The sequence below is a fragment of the Gouania willdenowi genome, chromosome 17 (genome assembly GCF_900634775.1).
Source record: "Gouania willdenowi chromosome 17, fGouWil2.1, whole genome shotgun sequence".
In the NCBI taxonomy this organism is placed as follows: domain Eukaryota; kingdom Metazoa; phylum Chordata; class Actinopteri; order Blenniiformes; family Gobiesocidae; genus Gouania; species Gouania willdenowi.
The window spans coordinates 27,317,049-27,333,986 of record NC_041060.1 but is presented as its reverse complement, the minus strand read 5'-3'; the positions used below and the strand labels follow the sequence as shown (position 1 = coordinate 27,333,986).

General features: G+C 43.3%; 1 protein-coding gene across 1 annotated transcript in view; it reads right to left on the bottom strand.

Moving 5' to 3' along the window:
* Nucleotides 1-16,938, bottom strand: part of LOC114478903 (collagen alpha-5(IV) chain-like) — a 39,138-nt gene that overhangs the window by 12,209 nt on the left and 9,991 nt on the right. Inside the window, exons 10-26 of the mRNA XM_028472250.1 lie at nt 16,824-16,871; nt 16,677-16,739; nt 16,550-16,585; nt 16,214-16,258; nt 16,015-16,092; nt 5,459-5,512; nt 5,302-5,364; nt 4,809-4,853; nt 4,685-4,738; nt 4,514-4,555; nt 4,293-4,377; nt 4,172-4,207; nt 3,926-4,081; nt 3,659-3,670; nt 435-524; nt 256-339; nt 32-102 (exon numbers count right to left, since the gene is read on the bottom strand). Coding sequence (XP_028328051.1) covers nt 32-102; nt 256-339; nt 435-524; nt 3,659-3,670; nt 3,926-4,081; nt 4,172-4,207; nt 4,293-4,377; nt 4,514-4,555; nt 4,685-4,738; nt 4,809-4,853; nt 5,302-5,364; nt 5,459-5,512; nt 16,015-16,092; nt 16,214-16,258; nt 16,550-16,585; nt 16,677-16,739; nt 16,824-16,871 — 1,062 coding nt within the window. The remainder of the gene's footprint in view (nt 1-31; nt 103-255; nt 340-434; nt 525-3,658; nt 3,671-3,925; nt 4,082-4,171; nt 4,208-4,292; nt 4,378-4,513; nt 4,556-4,684; nt 4,739-4,808; nt 4,854-5,301; nt 5,365-5,458; nt 5,513-16,014; nt 16,093-16,213; nt 16,259-16,549; nt 16,586-16,676; nt 16,740-16,823; nt 16,872-16,938) is intronic.

The window sequence follows — 16,938 nt, the reverse complement described above, 5'->3', positions numbered from 1 at the left end:
TTTACAAAAAACAGAAGACATAGTCTCTTACTTCTAATCCAGGTATACCTTTTGGTCCTGGAAGGCCTGAGTCACCCTTTATACCTGGTCCTTTATTGCGACCTGAATGTTAGAACGTCCAGTAAACCCATTTCTTTAATACTTAAATAGCAATTTACATTATCAAAAAAAAAAAAAAAAAGATAATAATCCCAGTATTATGACTGGCACAAAAATATCAGTGTGTTTTTATATATTGAGTTAAAAGAATGCTACCTGGAATGCCAGGTGAACCACGGGGCCCTGGTGCCCCTGGGTGTCCTAATCCAGCACACTCATAGCATGGTTCCCCCTTCTCCCCTGAGCAATGCAAATATATATATATATTATTTCATATTTTTTTAAAAGCATGTCTAAAAAGGGTAAATTTAATGTGAATTGTACCAAAATCATACCCTTTTTTCCAAACATTCCATCATATCCCATTGGTCCAGGCCAACCTTTTACTCCCTTCATTCCTGGTAGACCTTTAGTGATCCTTTTATCTGTCAGCAAGACACAACAAAGTCAGAAGTAAAGCTCTTTTCAAGTATTTTTGTCAACATTGTTAACTTGTTTATTGAAATAGAGTAGAATATAGTCAAGAATGGGTAATATAGACAGTGGTGGACAATAACAAAGTCAATTTAAAGTACTTAAGTAGCATTTTAAAATATCTTTACTTGAGAATTATTTTTGGGGAATACTTCTTACTTTCGCTCCACTACATTTAAAATACAAATATTGTACATTGTACAGCACTACATTTCTATGGATGCCCTGTTACTAATTACGTCATATTAGCTATTTTTTATTGCTTCAGTTCTAATACTGTTACCACTAATTCTAAAAAGGTGTCAGAAAGATTATAAAAAGGCAGGTCATGTGCATTGTTGTTGTTTGGCCAATCGCTTTGGCAGAGATTGACCCTGAGAAGGACAAAGATACTGTGCCTGAGCACCCATGGCTGTATTTTAGGCCCACTTTTATGGTTTTTGAAACCAAAAGCAGCAATTTAATGCTGACAATGCAATGATTGGTTTGCTAAACAAAAGACATTCTAAACATTGCATTTTTTTAATTATTTAGTATTTGTTAAATGCGCCTCAATACAAATGTTAATACAAGTAACGGAAATGTTGTTGATAATACAGTTGTTGGTTAGGTTTGTTTTTGTCAAATTAAACAGTTGCATTTATGCCCCTCAGCATTTGGTGCTTCTTCCCTTTTTAGTATTTGTGTAATTGTGTCACTGCCTTTTTTTTGTTTTCCATGAATATTAGGAACAGGCTGACACATGCACTGGAAGAGTCCAGTCCACTGAGAATAGTGTGTAAACTAGGATATATCTGTAAAGATGAACTATCACACCTCTAGGTGAAGACGCAGGTCCATGCCTTTACTTGAAGAGTTGAACCATTTCTGTGTATAAACGGTTCAGACAGTTCATGTCAATCCAGTGTTTCTTTAACTTTTTACTGCCGTCACTTTGTTTATGAACGCCATGAGTTGGTTAACTTAGCCTTATTTGTTAGATGTTGTTTTAATAAACGCAAACCTCAATGTAACAGTAGCTAATGAATGTTAACTTAAAAATATGAATGAACATTAATATCCAGTTGTGCTACACTGTATTATAAACACGTAACAGTGTTTTCTTAATTTCAATTATGAAGATAAAAATTATGTTGAAAATGATTAATTGCTTCCAATACTTAAGTTATTTGTTATGCAAATACTTACATACTGTACTTTCACTAAGTGATATTTTGACTGAGCTACTTTTACTTGGAATGCAGTAGTTTCTTTGACAAGGAGTGTCAACACTTTCACTCAAGTAATAAAGGTGAATATTTTTCCACATCTCGATATAAATAATAAAAATAAAACTTTGAACAATAATTGTCAAACAAACTCTGATCCTCAATCCTACTATGCCAACACTAACCATTTACTAACAGCTGAGAGGAAATACTCAATACCCTACATAGAATGGTTGCTGGTCTCCATCCAGGAGGCAGACACAGGGTCTGCATACTGTGAGGCAGACATGCTGAACATTACCCTAATGCGCTGTGATTAAACCAAATGATTTATATTAACTGTTACCCTACAAAGACATAAACAGTATATGATCAACATGTGGATACGCACATGGCCATTAACAAACATTTAATACATATCATGTTAAACAACTGTTCCAATATTCCTAATCGCGTGGGACAAAATTCTTAACCTATGATTTTTAAGATAGGATTCAAAGTCACAGAGAGAGTCAGAGTTTGAAATGTCAGAGGGCAGAGAATACCAGATAGTGGACTAGTGGGGTCGCCAACTGTAGTTAGAAAAAAATATAGGCGACTGTAATCAGAGGTCTGAAAGGGTGATATTGTGAAAGCCGTTATAATTAAAGTTAAATATTAAAGGCAGTGGCTCTCTTTGCCGTATCAATATACCGACATTCTATCCGTACGCAGCGCCCCTCATATGCCAGTATAGGTCACGTGATAAGGTCAGTCATTGGCCAGTTTATGTCATGTGACTGAGACTAAACCTTACCCAAAACCTAACCCTAACCCTTAAAATTGTTGCGATATAGGATTATAACCTAACCCTAAGACGCTACGTATGTGTACTTCGGTAAACGTACCAATTGCACCGGGGGTTGTCCGTACGGCAATCGTGCGAATAGACACTTTCAAAATTAAATGTGTTAAGTGGGTGGTGGCTCAGTGGTTAGCACATCCGCCTTCAAAAAACATGACAGTTAAGTTGATTGGAGTCTCTAAATTGCCCATGGAGTGAATGTGAGTATGAGTGGTTGTCTGTCTGTGTGTTGCCCTGTGATGGACTGGCGTCCTGTCCAGGGTGTACCCCTGCCTAACGTCCATTGAGAGCTGGAGAGAGGCACCAGCAGACCCCCATGACCCTGAAAAAAGGAGCAAGCGAGTCAAAAAATGGATGGTTTTAAGTGGGGAGCCTATGAAGCAGACGTATGTGGTGAGTTTTCTTAGGGATACCAGACTTATGGGAGTTGCAATTTTCAACCAAAAGGCAACAAGAACAGTGGAAAACATGGCAGCAGTGCAAAGTGTGACGAAAGGGTGAGTCCGATTGATGCTGTGAAGTAGGGATTGCGAAGTCCTGGTCACGCTATTACTATGAGATGATCAGGAGAGCATGCAGGCAAGGATGAAAAATATTAAACTGCTTGTTTAGGAAGTTTGTGTCTAAACCAGAAGGTATAGTCTGCAGTCCTGTTCAGAAACGCCTTATGTTATACTGAGTGAAATGATCCTTCCATCCTGAGAGTAGTCAATAAGTTATTGATTCAGAAAAAAGAACGAAAACAATCAGACCTTTGTAAAAGCTGGAATCCTGTAAAAATGTTGACCTATACCGGCCCTTTGATCCGAGTAAAGAACTAATCAGATGCCTTCCTACCCACAACCCCCTCTGTTCCTCCATTTCCCATGGCTGAAATGGATGAGTCAGCTCTCCTTTGCCCTGTCAGATGTGCGTTCAAGTTTGTGGGGGTGTGGCTTTGAACGGAGCACTGGTAGGAGGGAGAGGAGTGGGTGGAGCTTAGAGGAGGTGCAACTTTCAAATCTTGCTAACTCTCCATCATTGTAGAGTATACCTTTAATGGTGCCTGTTAGTAGGGGAAAAGTAGAAAGGAGAAGTCTGGTTTAGTGAGATTTAGAATTTAGTGGCATCTGAGCTGAAATGAGAGTAAATATGTTATTTATGGAAGATGTGACCAAGATGTAAATAATATAGAGAAGGTGTAGGACAGAACCTTGAGAGACAACTCAGCTGGGAAGGTGTGATTTAATGGTTTTAGTTAAATAAAGAACACACACACGTCAGAATGACAGACTTGAACTAAAGTAGAAGTTTTGCATACTTTTGTCTTCCGGTGGTCCGGGCAAACCTTGATCTCCAACATCTCCTGGATCACCAGGATCTCCATCTGGACCAAATAATCCTACATATACATTGCCAGGCTCTCCAGGGTCTCCTTTGGGGCCTGTAAATCCTTTGGGGCCAGGTATAAAATTTCCTTTGTAAGAAAGTAATGTTAAATTCATTATACATTTGTGTCGGTAACACACAAATATACATTGATTAGATTTGTTTCCTCTTAGCACACCTGGAGGTCCCTGAGGTCCTGGGAATCCAAGAGGTCCTGAGCACAGAAAGTAAATTGTGTAACTATTTTGAGGATATATTTACATCCACAGGTGTTACAAATTAATAATTTTATACCCAACCTTGAATTCCGGGATTTCCAGCTGGGCCTGGGGGACCTGGGTCTCCTTTGTAACCTTTAGGTGATTCAGTAGCAGGCCCAAAAATCTTGCATGAAAATTTCAAAACCATGAAGAAAGGGAAAAGAAAAATATCAGTTATTCTTAAAAATGTCCTTTGATTAAAAAACAAAAAAAAAAAACACATAGATCTTGTCCGAAAAGTATAAAAAACACAAACTCACATCTCCAGGTGGTCCAGGAGCACCTCTTGATCCCTTTTCTCCCTAAAGTTTGAATTTACAAACACAAAATCATACTAAACATCATCAGAAAAATAGAAAATTATTATTATTTTTTGTAATTGTACATTTCTAGACGGATTGAGAGCGCGCTTGTGTATATAAGTAACTGACCATTCCTCCTTGTGGACCTGCAAAACCTGGATCCCCCTTGAGGCCAGGTATTCCCTAGGTAGAAATATACTGTAATAATAGGCCACACACACACTCATGCACGCAGACAATGGTTATGTAATACCTCAAATCCACGTTTTCCAGGATCCCCATCTTTTCCTGGCTTTCCCTTGCAAGAAAAAATTTAGGTCACTTTAAGTGTCTTTGTAAATGAACATGAGTCAAAATGATTTAATCTTAAATAGCACCATTAGAAATTAAAGTGTAAAAACCAGTGGAGGACCATGTATTAGCCGTCAGTGGTGTCCAGGCTAAATCATTATTTGCAGTAAACTGTAAAGCACTAATAGCCTACCTTAATGCTCTGCAGAATGTTATTCAATTGGAGCATGTGTACAAAAATGGGTCCAAAACAGAGCCTTGAGAAATCATATAGGACATTATTAATCTAAGGTTTGGTAATATCAGCAGAGTTGAGTCGAGAAAAACTTTTAAAAGGCTAAGATATTTGATTACTGCACTCTGCTAATCAGAAAATTCACATTTGTAGCAGAAAATTATGTAATTTATATAAAAAAAATAATAATAAGAAACTCTAATAGTTATCATAAACCTACTTCTGGACCAGGTTGTCCTTTGTCTCCCTTTGAGCCTTTTGTGTAGCTATAACCAGGATCTCCCTGCCGGCAAGATAAAAAACCCATGAAACTCCCCTCAGATAATTAACTTTGAATTCTTTACATTATTAATGAAACTGTCACTGGAGTGACTTACTGTTGTACCCTTGCAGCCTTTTTCTCCAAAGTCTCCATTTTCTCCTTTTACACCCTGAAATAGATTAAACAAAACCCTTTCAGGATTACTACAGCGTAATAAAAGTGATACTAATGCATTTAAATTCCGTTTTGATTGATGAATATACAAAAACAAATCGTTTGCTAACGAAGTGCTGCCATGGAGCAAATGTATATTTAGGCACATTGTGTGGAGTTCTCCTATTTTTCACATGTTGGTGTATAATTTATTTGTTTTGATTTATCGCCAACCAAACACTCTGTATTATGTTATAGAATTATCGCATTTTTCTGTATTTTATTTGGGGCGGATTAATCTAAGAAAATATAGGGCGTGATGTGTGTTACCCGCGTATGTGTTTACCTGCCGGATTTCATTTGTACGGATGTCGCTGTTTTGACTGGTGAAGCTGAGCTGGTGAGTTAACGTGTTGATGTTAAACCTGTAACTACTTAAATGTTCATGTGTGCAGTTCATACAGTCGATAATATGTCCGTGTTGTTAATGTTGTGGGTGTGTATGTTTATGTCGTTACAGTTGATTACCTGGCTGGCAAACGACACGGTTACTGTGCTAGTAATAGTTAGCGGTGAATTGAAATAAAACTGTTAAAAGACAGCAATCCGATGTCCGAGCTTGAGTGACACACTTTTCACCAGTGAAACACACCCTTTACGGTGGGAGTTAGTGGATTAAAGTTAATTAGTCCATTAAAACCGTACAGTAATCAACACTAAGCCGGCCCCGCGACGGAGAAGCGGAGGTGGGACAGTGTGAACTACAGCGAGCCAGCGATTAGACGGAGCCCGGCCGCGGAGCGTTCCGGCCGATCGACAACGCTGCAGACTCGAATCAAGCCATCAACGAGGTCATCGTGTGGCCAGCTGCTGGGCTGTGAGTGACTTTGATTGTGACTGTTTAGTGCGACGGCATAGGATAAGCCGTTCGCCGCAGAGAGACAGTGTTAGCTTGCTAACTAGCCACCAAACAACCGGAAGTAGGTCGCCGCCATTTTGTTGGTGCGCACCGGAAGTGTACGTCAACAAAAAAGTCCGCAGGGAAGTGCGCTAAAAAAGACAGAATGGCAGACTGTGAACAATTAAAGAAAAAGCGATCTTCTGCACAAGGTGTTTTTAACAGGAAGGTCAATGCTATTGTGTTTAACATGGACCTTTTAACTGAATATGACCTCACATCTGAAATGAGGGCACTCAAGATCAGTTATGAAGAGATGTGTAATAGCAGTTTTGATTACATCGCTGTTATGGAAGAGGAGGATGCAAGTGGATTTACAGCTGAAATAGCTGGTGTGCAGAAAAAACTACACGATTGCCGCACAAAATATCAGGACACTGAACTGAAGTTGAAAGAAGCATCATGGTCCCGCTGTGCATCAGGTCAGTTTGAAAGCCTAACGGCTGACCTTCAGGACATTTTGGATCAAGCTAAAGCACTCCAGTCACGTCGCATAACCCATGAGCAGTATGATTCGGTGCTCATTGCATTGGGTGGCAGAGTCGAAGAGCTGGAGCAGTTCGTGCGGGACTGGAATCGCTACGTCCCGGAGAAGGAGGTGAATGTCATGCGGGCCTGCCTCAAAGACTTCAAGGAGAAGAGGAGAATGGCTTCTGTTGCACTAGAGAGTTCCATGCGTGAAAGCAGGAAGTCGGCGCATGGCGATCGCAGTAGCCGGGCTAGTAGTGAAGACGAGGGCGACAGTAAAGGCAGCGTGGAAGGAGGAGCAACAACCACCGCTGGTAAACCCTCCACCGATGGTGCACATACTGCAGACGCGGACCCAGCAACCAACCAAGTCGCTGCAGTGAGAAGCAGCGAGCTGAGTGGTAATGTGGACAGTCCTGGTGGAGCTCAAGATGCGGGTGCTCCTTTAGGATCTCCCCCAGCTCCAACAGAGAGACAACCATCACATAGGCTCATGAGCCCAACGTTTGATCCTAGTTTCTCCAGCACACCGCAGCAGCAGCGAGGAGAACACGCTGTGCTACGAGAAAGCATCGGAGCAGGTCGGAGCACATCTGTCATCTCTCAAGGGTCAGTCGGACCTAGGATTGCACTCGCACCCCTAAGTCTGCCTAAGTTCTCTGGGGACAGGAGGAGCTATTGGCGTTGGAAGAGTAATTGGGGGACACTTCAGACATTAGCAGAACCCACAGGCTCCCCAGAGTGCAGGCTCTTCCACCTGCTGAACAGCATCACAGACTCAGTGAAAAGTGAGCTCAGACTGTCTCATTGCCGTACTGCAGACGAAGTCTTCCGGGTTTTGGAGGACTGTTATGGGGACATGTCACAAATCGCCGATGACATTGTGTTGGAGCTTCAGGAATTACCAGGTGTGCGCAACAACCAACCAAGGGAGGCGCTGCAGTTGATCCAAGCAGTAGAAAGGGCACTATTGGACCTTATAGACCTGGGTTGTGAGGACGCCATAAAAAACCAGTTGGTGATCCGATCACTTGAGAGCAAGCTACCAGACAGTATGAAGGAAAGATGGCTTTTGTACCGGTGTGAAGCAGTCAATGACGTTAACCCCCGTAACCGGTTTGATAAACTATGGCAATTCCTGAGAGATCAGAAAACTGTTCTGGTGCAATTGGAGCAGTTACAGACCACCAGATGGTCAAACTCTGCCAGAGTAGGTGAATTGAGCCCCCGCAAGAGGCCAAAGGAGAGGACGGGGGATCGGAAGCCAGAGAGACGTTCGTTCACCAAGGCTACGGCGAGAGCAGAGTCTTCACAAAATACTTGCAGCATATGTGGCGAAGAGGGACATACTGGTCGCTTATATCGCTGTAAGACCTTCAAGAAGGCCAACCCATCAGAGAGAAGGACTTACGTGAAAAAGACCAAAGCATGCCCTAAATGCCTGGACCTTCATGGGAGTGGTGGTCCGTGCAATAATAACTTTCTGTGCCGTGGTGATGAATGCAAGAAGGGTGACACCCCCCCAGATCACCATTTCTTCCTGTGCCTTAAGCCCCAGCCAAGAGAGACACTTTCAGACAGGAGGTCAAGGGAGATAAGAGGAGAGAACCCCGTGGTCCAACCGAAGAACAAGAGGCTTTGTTCGCAGGTCTAGGCCTGACCCCGGAGCAGCTGGAGGCTGTTCGAAAGGCATGCACAAATAAAGTGTCATCAACGGTGTGTGCTGGCAAAGGTTTGGTGGGTGAGAATGGTCTGAAGGAGCACCCAGTCCTCATGATGTTGGTGGACGTCACGACTAAGAGGGGAGACTGGGTCGGAGCGCTAATCGACCTAGCCTCCGACACTAACTATATCACCCACCAAGCAGCAGAGAGACTGGGACTATCGGGTGAGCCAATCACACTGGTTGTGTATGGTGTGGGTGGTATGGAAGCAAAAGTAGACACAAAAAGGTACTTGGTGAACATAAAAGTTGCCACAAAGAAGGGGACTTGGCGACTCCATGAGATGGTCTGCTATGGTTTGGAGGAGATCGCAAAAATGGACAATGCAGTGGACTCTGGGTGCTTGGAAAAGTTCTTCCCGGGTTATGTGAAACCAGGGGAGCTGATTCGCCCAAAAAAGATCGAGCTACTTATCAGCACACGGGAGGGTCGACTGGCCCCCCAAAGGATGATGAGGTGTGGCGACCTAGTGTTGTGGGACGGCCCACTCGGAAAGACTGTTAGTGGCGTGCACCCGGACTTATTCGAGAACATTGAGGTGACTGTACGCCGCTCATCAACCCACTTTGCGTGTTCCATGAGGACAGAGTCCAGGAGGGTCAAGGTCCATAACCACTGCCCAAAGCTAGAGCGCAGTGGGAAAGCTGCGACCACGGCTACGTGCAATGCTGAGATTGTTAAGTGGCTGCAGTGGGACAGTATTGGCGCTGCCTGCGACCCTGTGTGTGGCGGGTGTCGTTGTGGAAAGTGCGCTCCTGGGGGAAAGGAGATGTCTCTCGCTGATGAGAGAGAGCTGGAGATCATCAGGGGTGGACTAACCTTCAAGCTGAGCGACGATCACAGTGACAAACCCCACTGGGACGCCAGATATCCATGGAAAGAAAACCCTGCTACCCTGCCTAATAATCGCAAGGCCGTTGAGGCAACGTTCCTGAAGTCAGAGAAACGCCTCGAGAGGGATCCGGTGTGGAAAGAAGCCTACGCCAGGCAGGTGCATGATATGGTTGCCAGGGGGGCTGCAGTCCAGCTTTCCAAGACTGTGATGGACAAGTGGAACGGAGCCGTGTGGTGGGTGAACCACCTGACAGCACCCAACCCGCACTCTGTCTCCACTCCAGTGAGGCTTGTCTGGGACAGTAGTCAGGAATTTAGGGGTGTCAGCCTGAATTCTATCCTGCTTAAGGGCCCAGACATCTTAAACCCCATCCGGGCAGTGCTGCTTCGTTTCCGTGAGGGAGAGCACGCAGCGATTGGAGACGTGTCCAAGATGTACAACTCGGTGTGGTTGGAGGATCAGGAGGTGCACGTACACCGCTTTCTGTGGAGGGACTCACCAGCAGACGACATCAAGGACTACGCTGTGGTACGGGTGAATATGGGCGATAAGCCGGCTGGTTGCATCGCACAGGTGGCCATGCGGGAAACTGCCAACCTCCCGCAGTTTGCTGACAAAGTAGAAGAGAGACATGTTATCTTAGACAATGCCTACGTAGATGACATACTGGTGTCCCACAATGACCCCCAAAGACTGAGCGAGATCCTTGTGGGAGTTGAGACCATCCTCGCAACTGGGGGTTTTTGCCTTAAACCTTGGGTGCGGTCTGGTCAAAGTGGGAGGCAAGGCGGTGTTCCCACCAAGCCAGAGACCATCGTATTGCCCAACCAGTTGAGGGATGAGGACAATAAAGCTCTTGGGGTTGGTTATCACGTAAGCGAAGATAAGCTCTTCCTTATGGTTGCTGTTAATTTCTCCACAAGAAAGAAAAAGATGCGCACTGGGCTTGATCTTACCGTGAAGGACATAGAGGAGAAGACGCCAGTTCCTCTTACCCGTCGTATGCTACTGAGCCAGGTAGCTGGTCTTTATGATCCCCTTGGTCTGGTGACGCCCCTGAAACAGAAGGGTGTCATTCTAGTCAGGAGGGCCTTTCAGGAGGCTGGGTCATTGACCAAGGACACATGGGACAAACCATTGTCTAAGGAGCTACGCGGGAAGGCAATTGAGCTTTTCAAAGAGTATGCCCGGTTGAATACCATCACTTTCCCGAGAAGTATTACACCTTCTGGCTGGATGGGTAAACCCTGGGGGGTCTCGTTCTCCGACGGGAGCTGTGACTCTTATGGGGCGGTCCTCTACCTGCGTTGGGAGACGACAGAGGGTGTTGTGATCCGGCTCGTGGAATCAAAGGCTAAATTGACTCCACTCGACCAGAAGGGCGACGCCGTCAAAGCAGAGATCTGCGGAGCTGTCTTTGCTGCGCGCCTGAAGGGATATGTACTGAAACATGGGCGGTTGAACGTGGACAGGTGGTACCACTTTGTCGACAGTCGGACTGTGTTGGGCGCCATCCAGCGGGAGAGCTATGGGTTCCAGACCTTCTTCGCCAATCGTGTGGGTGAGATACAGAAGGCCGGGCCTGTGACTGACTGGTGGTGGATCCCGGGGCAGTGCAACGTGGCCGATCTAGTCACAAGAGGGTGTTCCCCTGAACAGCTTGACAGTGATTCCCTATGGCAGAGAGGTCCGGAGTTTCTAACCAGGCCGGTAAAGGAGTGGCCTATGAAGTCTGCTGCAGAGGTGGCCTCCAGTACCAGGGAGGTCGTGAGTAAGCTCCAGAGAAAAGCTTTCTCCGCCGTCATGACGAGAGTCCAAGCAAAAAGGTTGTCTACTCTGGACAATTCTAGTGGGAATGCTACGGGATTGGCGTCGGTAGCATCTAACACCCACAGTACGAAGAGGTTTTGGGGTTCGGCGCTCATAAGTCAAATGGATCTGTCAAGGTTCGATACACTAACCAAACTCTGTGGGACTGTGGGATATGTTCGCAGAGCCGTACACTTCTGGTTGCTCAGCAGGGGTCGAACCAGCGAGCGAGGACAGTGGGAGGCAGTGCTCACAGTCCAGGAGCGTGCTGAAGCGTTCCAGGACTTATGCCTCGCTGCCCAGTCAGGCGTGACATTCCCCACAACGACCATCAACCGCCTGGTTGTGAACAAGGACAATGAGACAGGCCTCTTGTTGTGCTATGGCCGGGTTCAGTCTGTTAGTGAGGAGAGACCTGGGGTTCCGCTGATCCCCTACAAAGAGCGGATCAGTACCCTCCTTGCCGAAGAAGGCCACCGTGCTAACCATGAAGGTGTTGCTGGCACCCTCCTTCGAATGAGAAAAAGGGCCTGGGTAGTGCAAGGTCCTAGGGTTGCACGCAAAGTAATCGACTTATGTGTACATTGTCGGAAGTGCAGAGCTAAACTATGCACTCAAGTAATGAGTGATCTTCCCGCTGTACGCACGAAACCAGCAGCCCCTTTTGAGTATACAACGTTGGATTTGTTTGGTCCGTACACAGTCAGGGACTCAGTGAGGCGGCGAACAAAGAAGAAGGTTTGGGGCGTAGTCTTTAGTTGTATGGCCTCGAGAGCGGTTCATGCAGATGTAGTTGAAGACCTGTCAACTGAGGGTTTTCTCAAGACGTATCAGCGGTTGACCGCTCTGAGGGGCCACCCCAGGAAGCTCTGGTCCGACCAGGGGACCAATTTCGTGGGGGCCAGACCTGCGCTAGAGGATCTCTACAGTTTTCTGGCGTGTATCGACAAAGAAGGAGTCCAAAAGAGAGCGGCTGTGGCTGGGACTGACTGGTTGTGGGAGTTTAGCCCAGCGGACTCACCGCATCGAAATGGGGCAGCGGAGGCAGCTGTCCGTGTGCTAAAAAGGTCATTGAGCAGCGTTGGTGAAGAAGGAAACCTGACTACGCTGGAGTTCCAAACCCTCCTTTACCTGGCTGCTAACCTCTCGAATGAGAGGCCCATCAGTGCCAGAGCACAGGTTCAGGACGAGACTGTGGACATTGTGACACCGAACTCATTGCTGTTGGGTCGGGCGGGGCCCAGAGGTGACAATCACGGTTTTGACTTTCCTGCCTACCCCTTCAGTCGTCTGCGTGCAGTCCAAGTGGAAGTGGATAAGTTCTGGAAACGTTGGAGCCAGTTGGCAGGGCCTCACCTGTTTGTTCGACAAAAGTGGCACGCTCCTGCTAGAAATGTCTCAGTTGGAGACGTGGTCTGGGTGGCGGACCAAAACGCTCTCCGGGGTCGATTCAAACTGGGCCGTGTTGAGGAGGCGTATCCAGATGATAAGGGAGTTGTCCGGGACGTGAAAGTGAAGACTTGTCATAGTCGTCCCATCAATCTGTCCCAGGCAAGGATGGATAAGGAGTCATGTCCTACCACCATACTCCACAGGGATGTAAGGAGGCTGGTAGTGTTACTGCCAGTAGAGGAGCAAGGGAGCTTTCGTTTGCTCCCCTAAGTACCTGAGAGGTGCTTACGGACTGTGGTCATCTTCATGTGGGAATTCTGACCAAACTGTTTCAGTGTACAGTTAAATGCTGTCTCTTTAATTTTGTTGACTGAGGGGTTTTTGCATGTTCTGTGCATTAATTGTACTGTTAGTGGTTATTGTGGCCTACTCGGTCAATGACAAGTAGCCCAAGTGGGAGGTGTGTGGAGTTCTCCTATTTTTCACATGTTGGTGTATAATTTATTTGTTTTGATTTATCGCCAACCAAACACTCTGTATTATGTTATAGAATTATCGCATTTTTCTGTATTTTATTTGGGGCGGATTAATCTAAGAAAATATAGGGCGTGATGTGTGTTACCCGCGTATGTGTTTACCTGCCGGATTTCATTTGTACGGATGTCGCTGTTTTGACTGGTGAAGCTGAGCTGGTGAGTTAACGTGTTGATGTTAAACCTGTAACTACTTAAATGTTCATGTGTGCAGTTCATACAGTCGATAATATGTCCGTGTTGTTAATGTTGTGGGTGTGTATGTTTATGTCGTTACAGTTGATTACCTGGCTGGCAAACGACACGGTTACTGTGCTAGTAATAGTTAGCGGTGAATTGAAATAAAACTGTTAAAAGACAGCAATCCGATGTCCGAGCTTGAGTGACACACTTTTCACCAGTGAAACACACCCTTTACGGTGGGAGTTAGTGGATTAAAGTTAATTAGTCCATTAAAACCGTACACACATCATGAAACCAAAAACCTTAAAAGCAAATGAATGCAACTTCATTTGCAATTTCTTCTAACACTGTAGCCAGGCTCACATAAAGTCACAGCTCTGCAGAGCCATCATTCCTGTTGACCTGAGCAATTACAAGTCTACCACTTTATGAATGTCTTTTCAAATAAGATTTGAACAATTAGAGACAAAGCTGTTCTCCCAGTGATTTATGGTATTTTAAACACATCAACTCCAGAAAAATGTCAACCTGCAGCTTATATATAGTTTCATTGTTTTTGGTCCAACTGAGCTGACCAACAGTAAATTATTCTAAACCAACAACCAGGCTTTTAGACCCAATCCCAACTCCACTGTTTCAGGATGTTTTTCCCCTGATCAGCAGCGATATGTTGAATATAATCAATACATCTAGGTTTTGTGCCACAGGCTTTTAAGTAGGGGTGTCCCGATCTGATATCGATATCGGATATCGGTCCCATATTGGCCTGAAAACGAATATCGGATTCAAATTTCCAGGTTTTCTGATTTTTTTTTTCAATTCATTTTTTATTTATTTTAATTAATTGTAGAATGTTGTAGATATTGTTGAAGGTTAAAAATGTATGTAACCAATTGGTTAAAAAATAAATGGGTCAGTTTTTCTCATCCCTACTGTTGCTGACTATTGTTCTCTGTTTGAGTAACATCACTTGATCAAGCCTTTTCTAAGATTCCACACTACAAAATAAGTAATTATTATTATTATTATTATTATTATTAAAGAAAAGAGAGAAAAAAAAGCATGTATTATTCATGCTGATATCGGATCAATATCGGTATCGGAAGATACGCAAGGCTGCAATATCGATATCATATCGGAAATAAAATAGTTGCATTGAGACTCCCTATTTTTAAGAGCTGTAATCAAACCTCTTTTTTAAATAAAAAAAACCTACTCTTGATCAAAGGGATTTATGCAACTACAGACCAATACAAAATTTACCTTCTCAAAATTCCTGAAATTTTAAATGCCTTGAGATGACATATACATAAAGCTGCCATATACATAAAGTTGATTAGAATCAATTGTTTTTGTATTTTTTTGTTTTCCTATTCAGTTGTTATTTTTCCTACTGCATTTTTTGTCTTTTTTCTTTTCAAAAATATTGTATTGTGTTGTTATAATGTGCTCATTATTGTCTACCATATCATCCAACCTTTAATAAATACTAAGAATATGACAAGATATTGCAATATTAAATCGCCACAAGATATATTGTCGTGGTATCGCAATATTTTTAAAATATTGCGATACCCTTTCTATAATGAGCGTGTCTTTCCAACTGCAGGGAACGTCAATGTATAAGGTTTCAATTGCTGCCTGAAAATGTAGACATGCTAATGTTGCAAAAGAACATGTTCACGTAGTAAATCTGGGCTGTATAGACTGTTCTAGGTTGATGTTTAAAAAAAACGTATCATGCAAAGTTCATGCACAGATTGAAATATATTTTTAAAGAATGTCATGATGACATGATTCGGTTTTTTATTTAGACTGACAGGAATTGTCGGTCTGTGTTAATGTGTTCTATTTGTAGAGTGGCACTTTTTGCACTTTAAAAAGGAATAATTGGTCTTGTTATCCTTTGGGTATGACATTTTCAAAATAAAACAGAGTATATGCAAGTTTGCGCAGAGTTAGTCAAAAAGAAATGTGGTTATTTTTTCCAAATGCAATATTTCTGGGTCTTTTTTCCTCTTTACAAAAATATCATCTATTGTGATCCCAGTATCGTATAACGTCCCATCCCAAGAACTGTAGATATCGTCCCAAACCCTACCGATACCGATTGGCTTCACAATATGTAGATCACAATGTTAAAAAAGATTAAAGTCAAAAAGCTTGTACGTTAATACAAACTTCGTTATTACAAATTTTAACCATTTATCCTCAACATGCTCCTCACATATTCCAGATTGTGGACAATTTAGGTGAATACGCACTACTGCAGGCAATTTAGTTTAGTTTATTTTTTTTCTATTTTGTCTCCCAGTACAGAACAATGTAATAATGTTATCTATTTCCATTCTCAACAGCCCCACACATTTAACATCTGCCAAACTCAAGGACTTTTGGGAATTCTTGTTTTATACAATTGTAGATTAGTTGATCTTGGTCAGTGAGTAGGTGTAGTCCCTTTTTCAATCTAAAAAAACCCCCGTTTTTTTTGTAAATTGCATGGTTTATTAAAATCATGCTGTCCACATCAATGAATCCATGTTAATTGACAGTTAGATTTGTACATTGGTTGGCTGAATAGTTTCTAGGTATTATCCAAACACTCAATAACTGTACCTTTACCAGGAGACTCTCCAGAACAAACTCACTGATACGACCTGGTGGACCGGGTTGCCCTGTTGGTCCTGGTCTTCCCTATGTTAAAGATAAAACCATCCTCATCATAAGAATTACATACATTTGATATTGTAAAACAAGTTTTCACTTGAAAGTTAATTTATTATTATGTTTTACAGCTGACTACAAAATAAATCACCTTTGGTCCACGTAGTGTTGGGGTACCACTAATCCCCTCCTGACCCTGCAGGAAACAAGCAGAAGTTAGGTTTATCCTACTCCAGGTGGGTTGATTTTACATTTTCTTGACAATAGACGCAAGCTAAAATAAAATCATGTAGACACTATAATCATAGACAAAGATAATGGCACCAGCCAATTCTATAGTAAGAATGTAAAGAAAAGACTTTAGCAAAGTGATATTGAAACTTAAAAGCAGAAAATCACACCCTGCTGAAGTTTGACAGCAACGTCACTGTTTTAGTGGCTATTCAAAAAGGATTATACATTTCCAAATACAAATGATATGTCTTACTTTAGATCCTGGAGGCCCTGGAACTCCAGGAATTCCCTGTTATAATAATTCCACATAGAGAAAATTATTTAACATCCCACATTAGTTTTTTTTTTCCAGAATGTTGTAGTCAAAAACCTTGACTTACGACCGACCCCCTTGGTCCAGGGTCTCCTGGTTGTCCAGGAACTCCCATGAAACATTTTTGGCCCTGGACTCAAAATTTAAATTAATTAATACCATTTTTATACGCTCATAATTCTAACATTTATAATGATGAAGAGTAAAACGTTACCGGCCGGCCATCACATTCCCTTTGTCCATGTAGCCCTGGAGAATCCCCCTGTTTAACACAATAAACAAGAATTATGAAACACTGGATAGATGCAGACTTTAGTTTCTTACCCAGC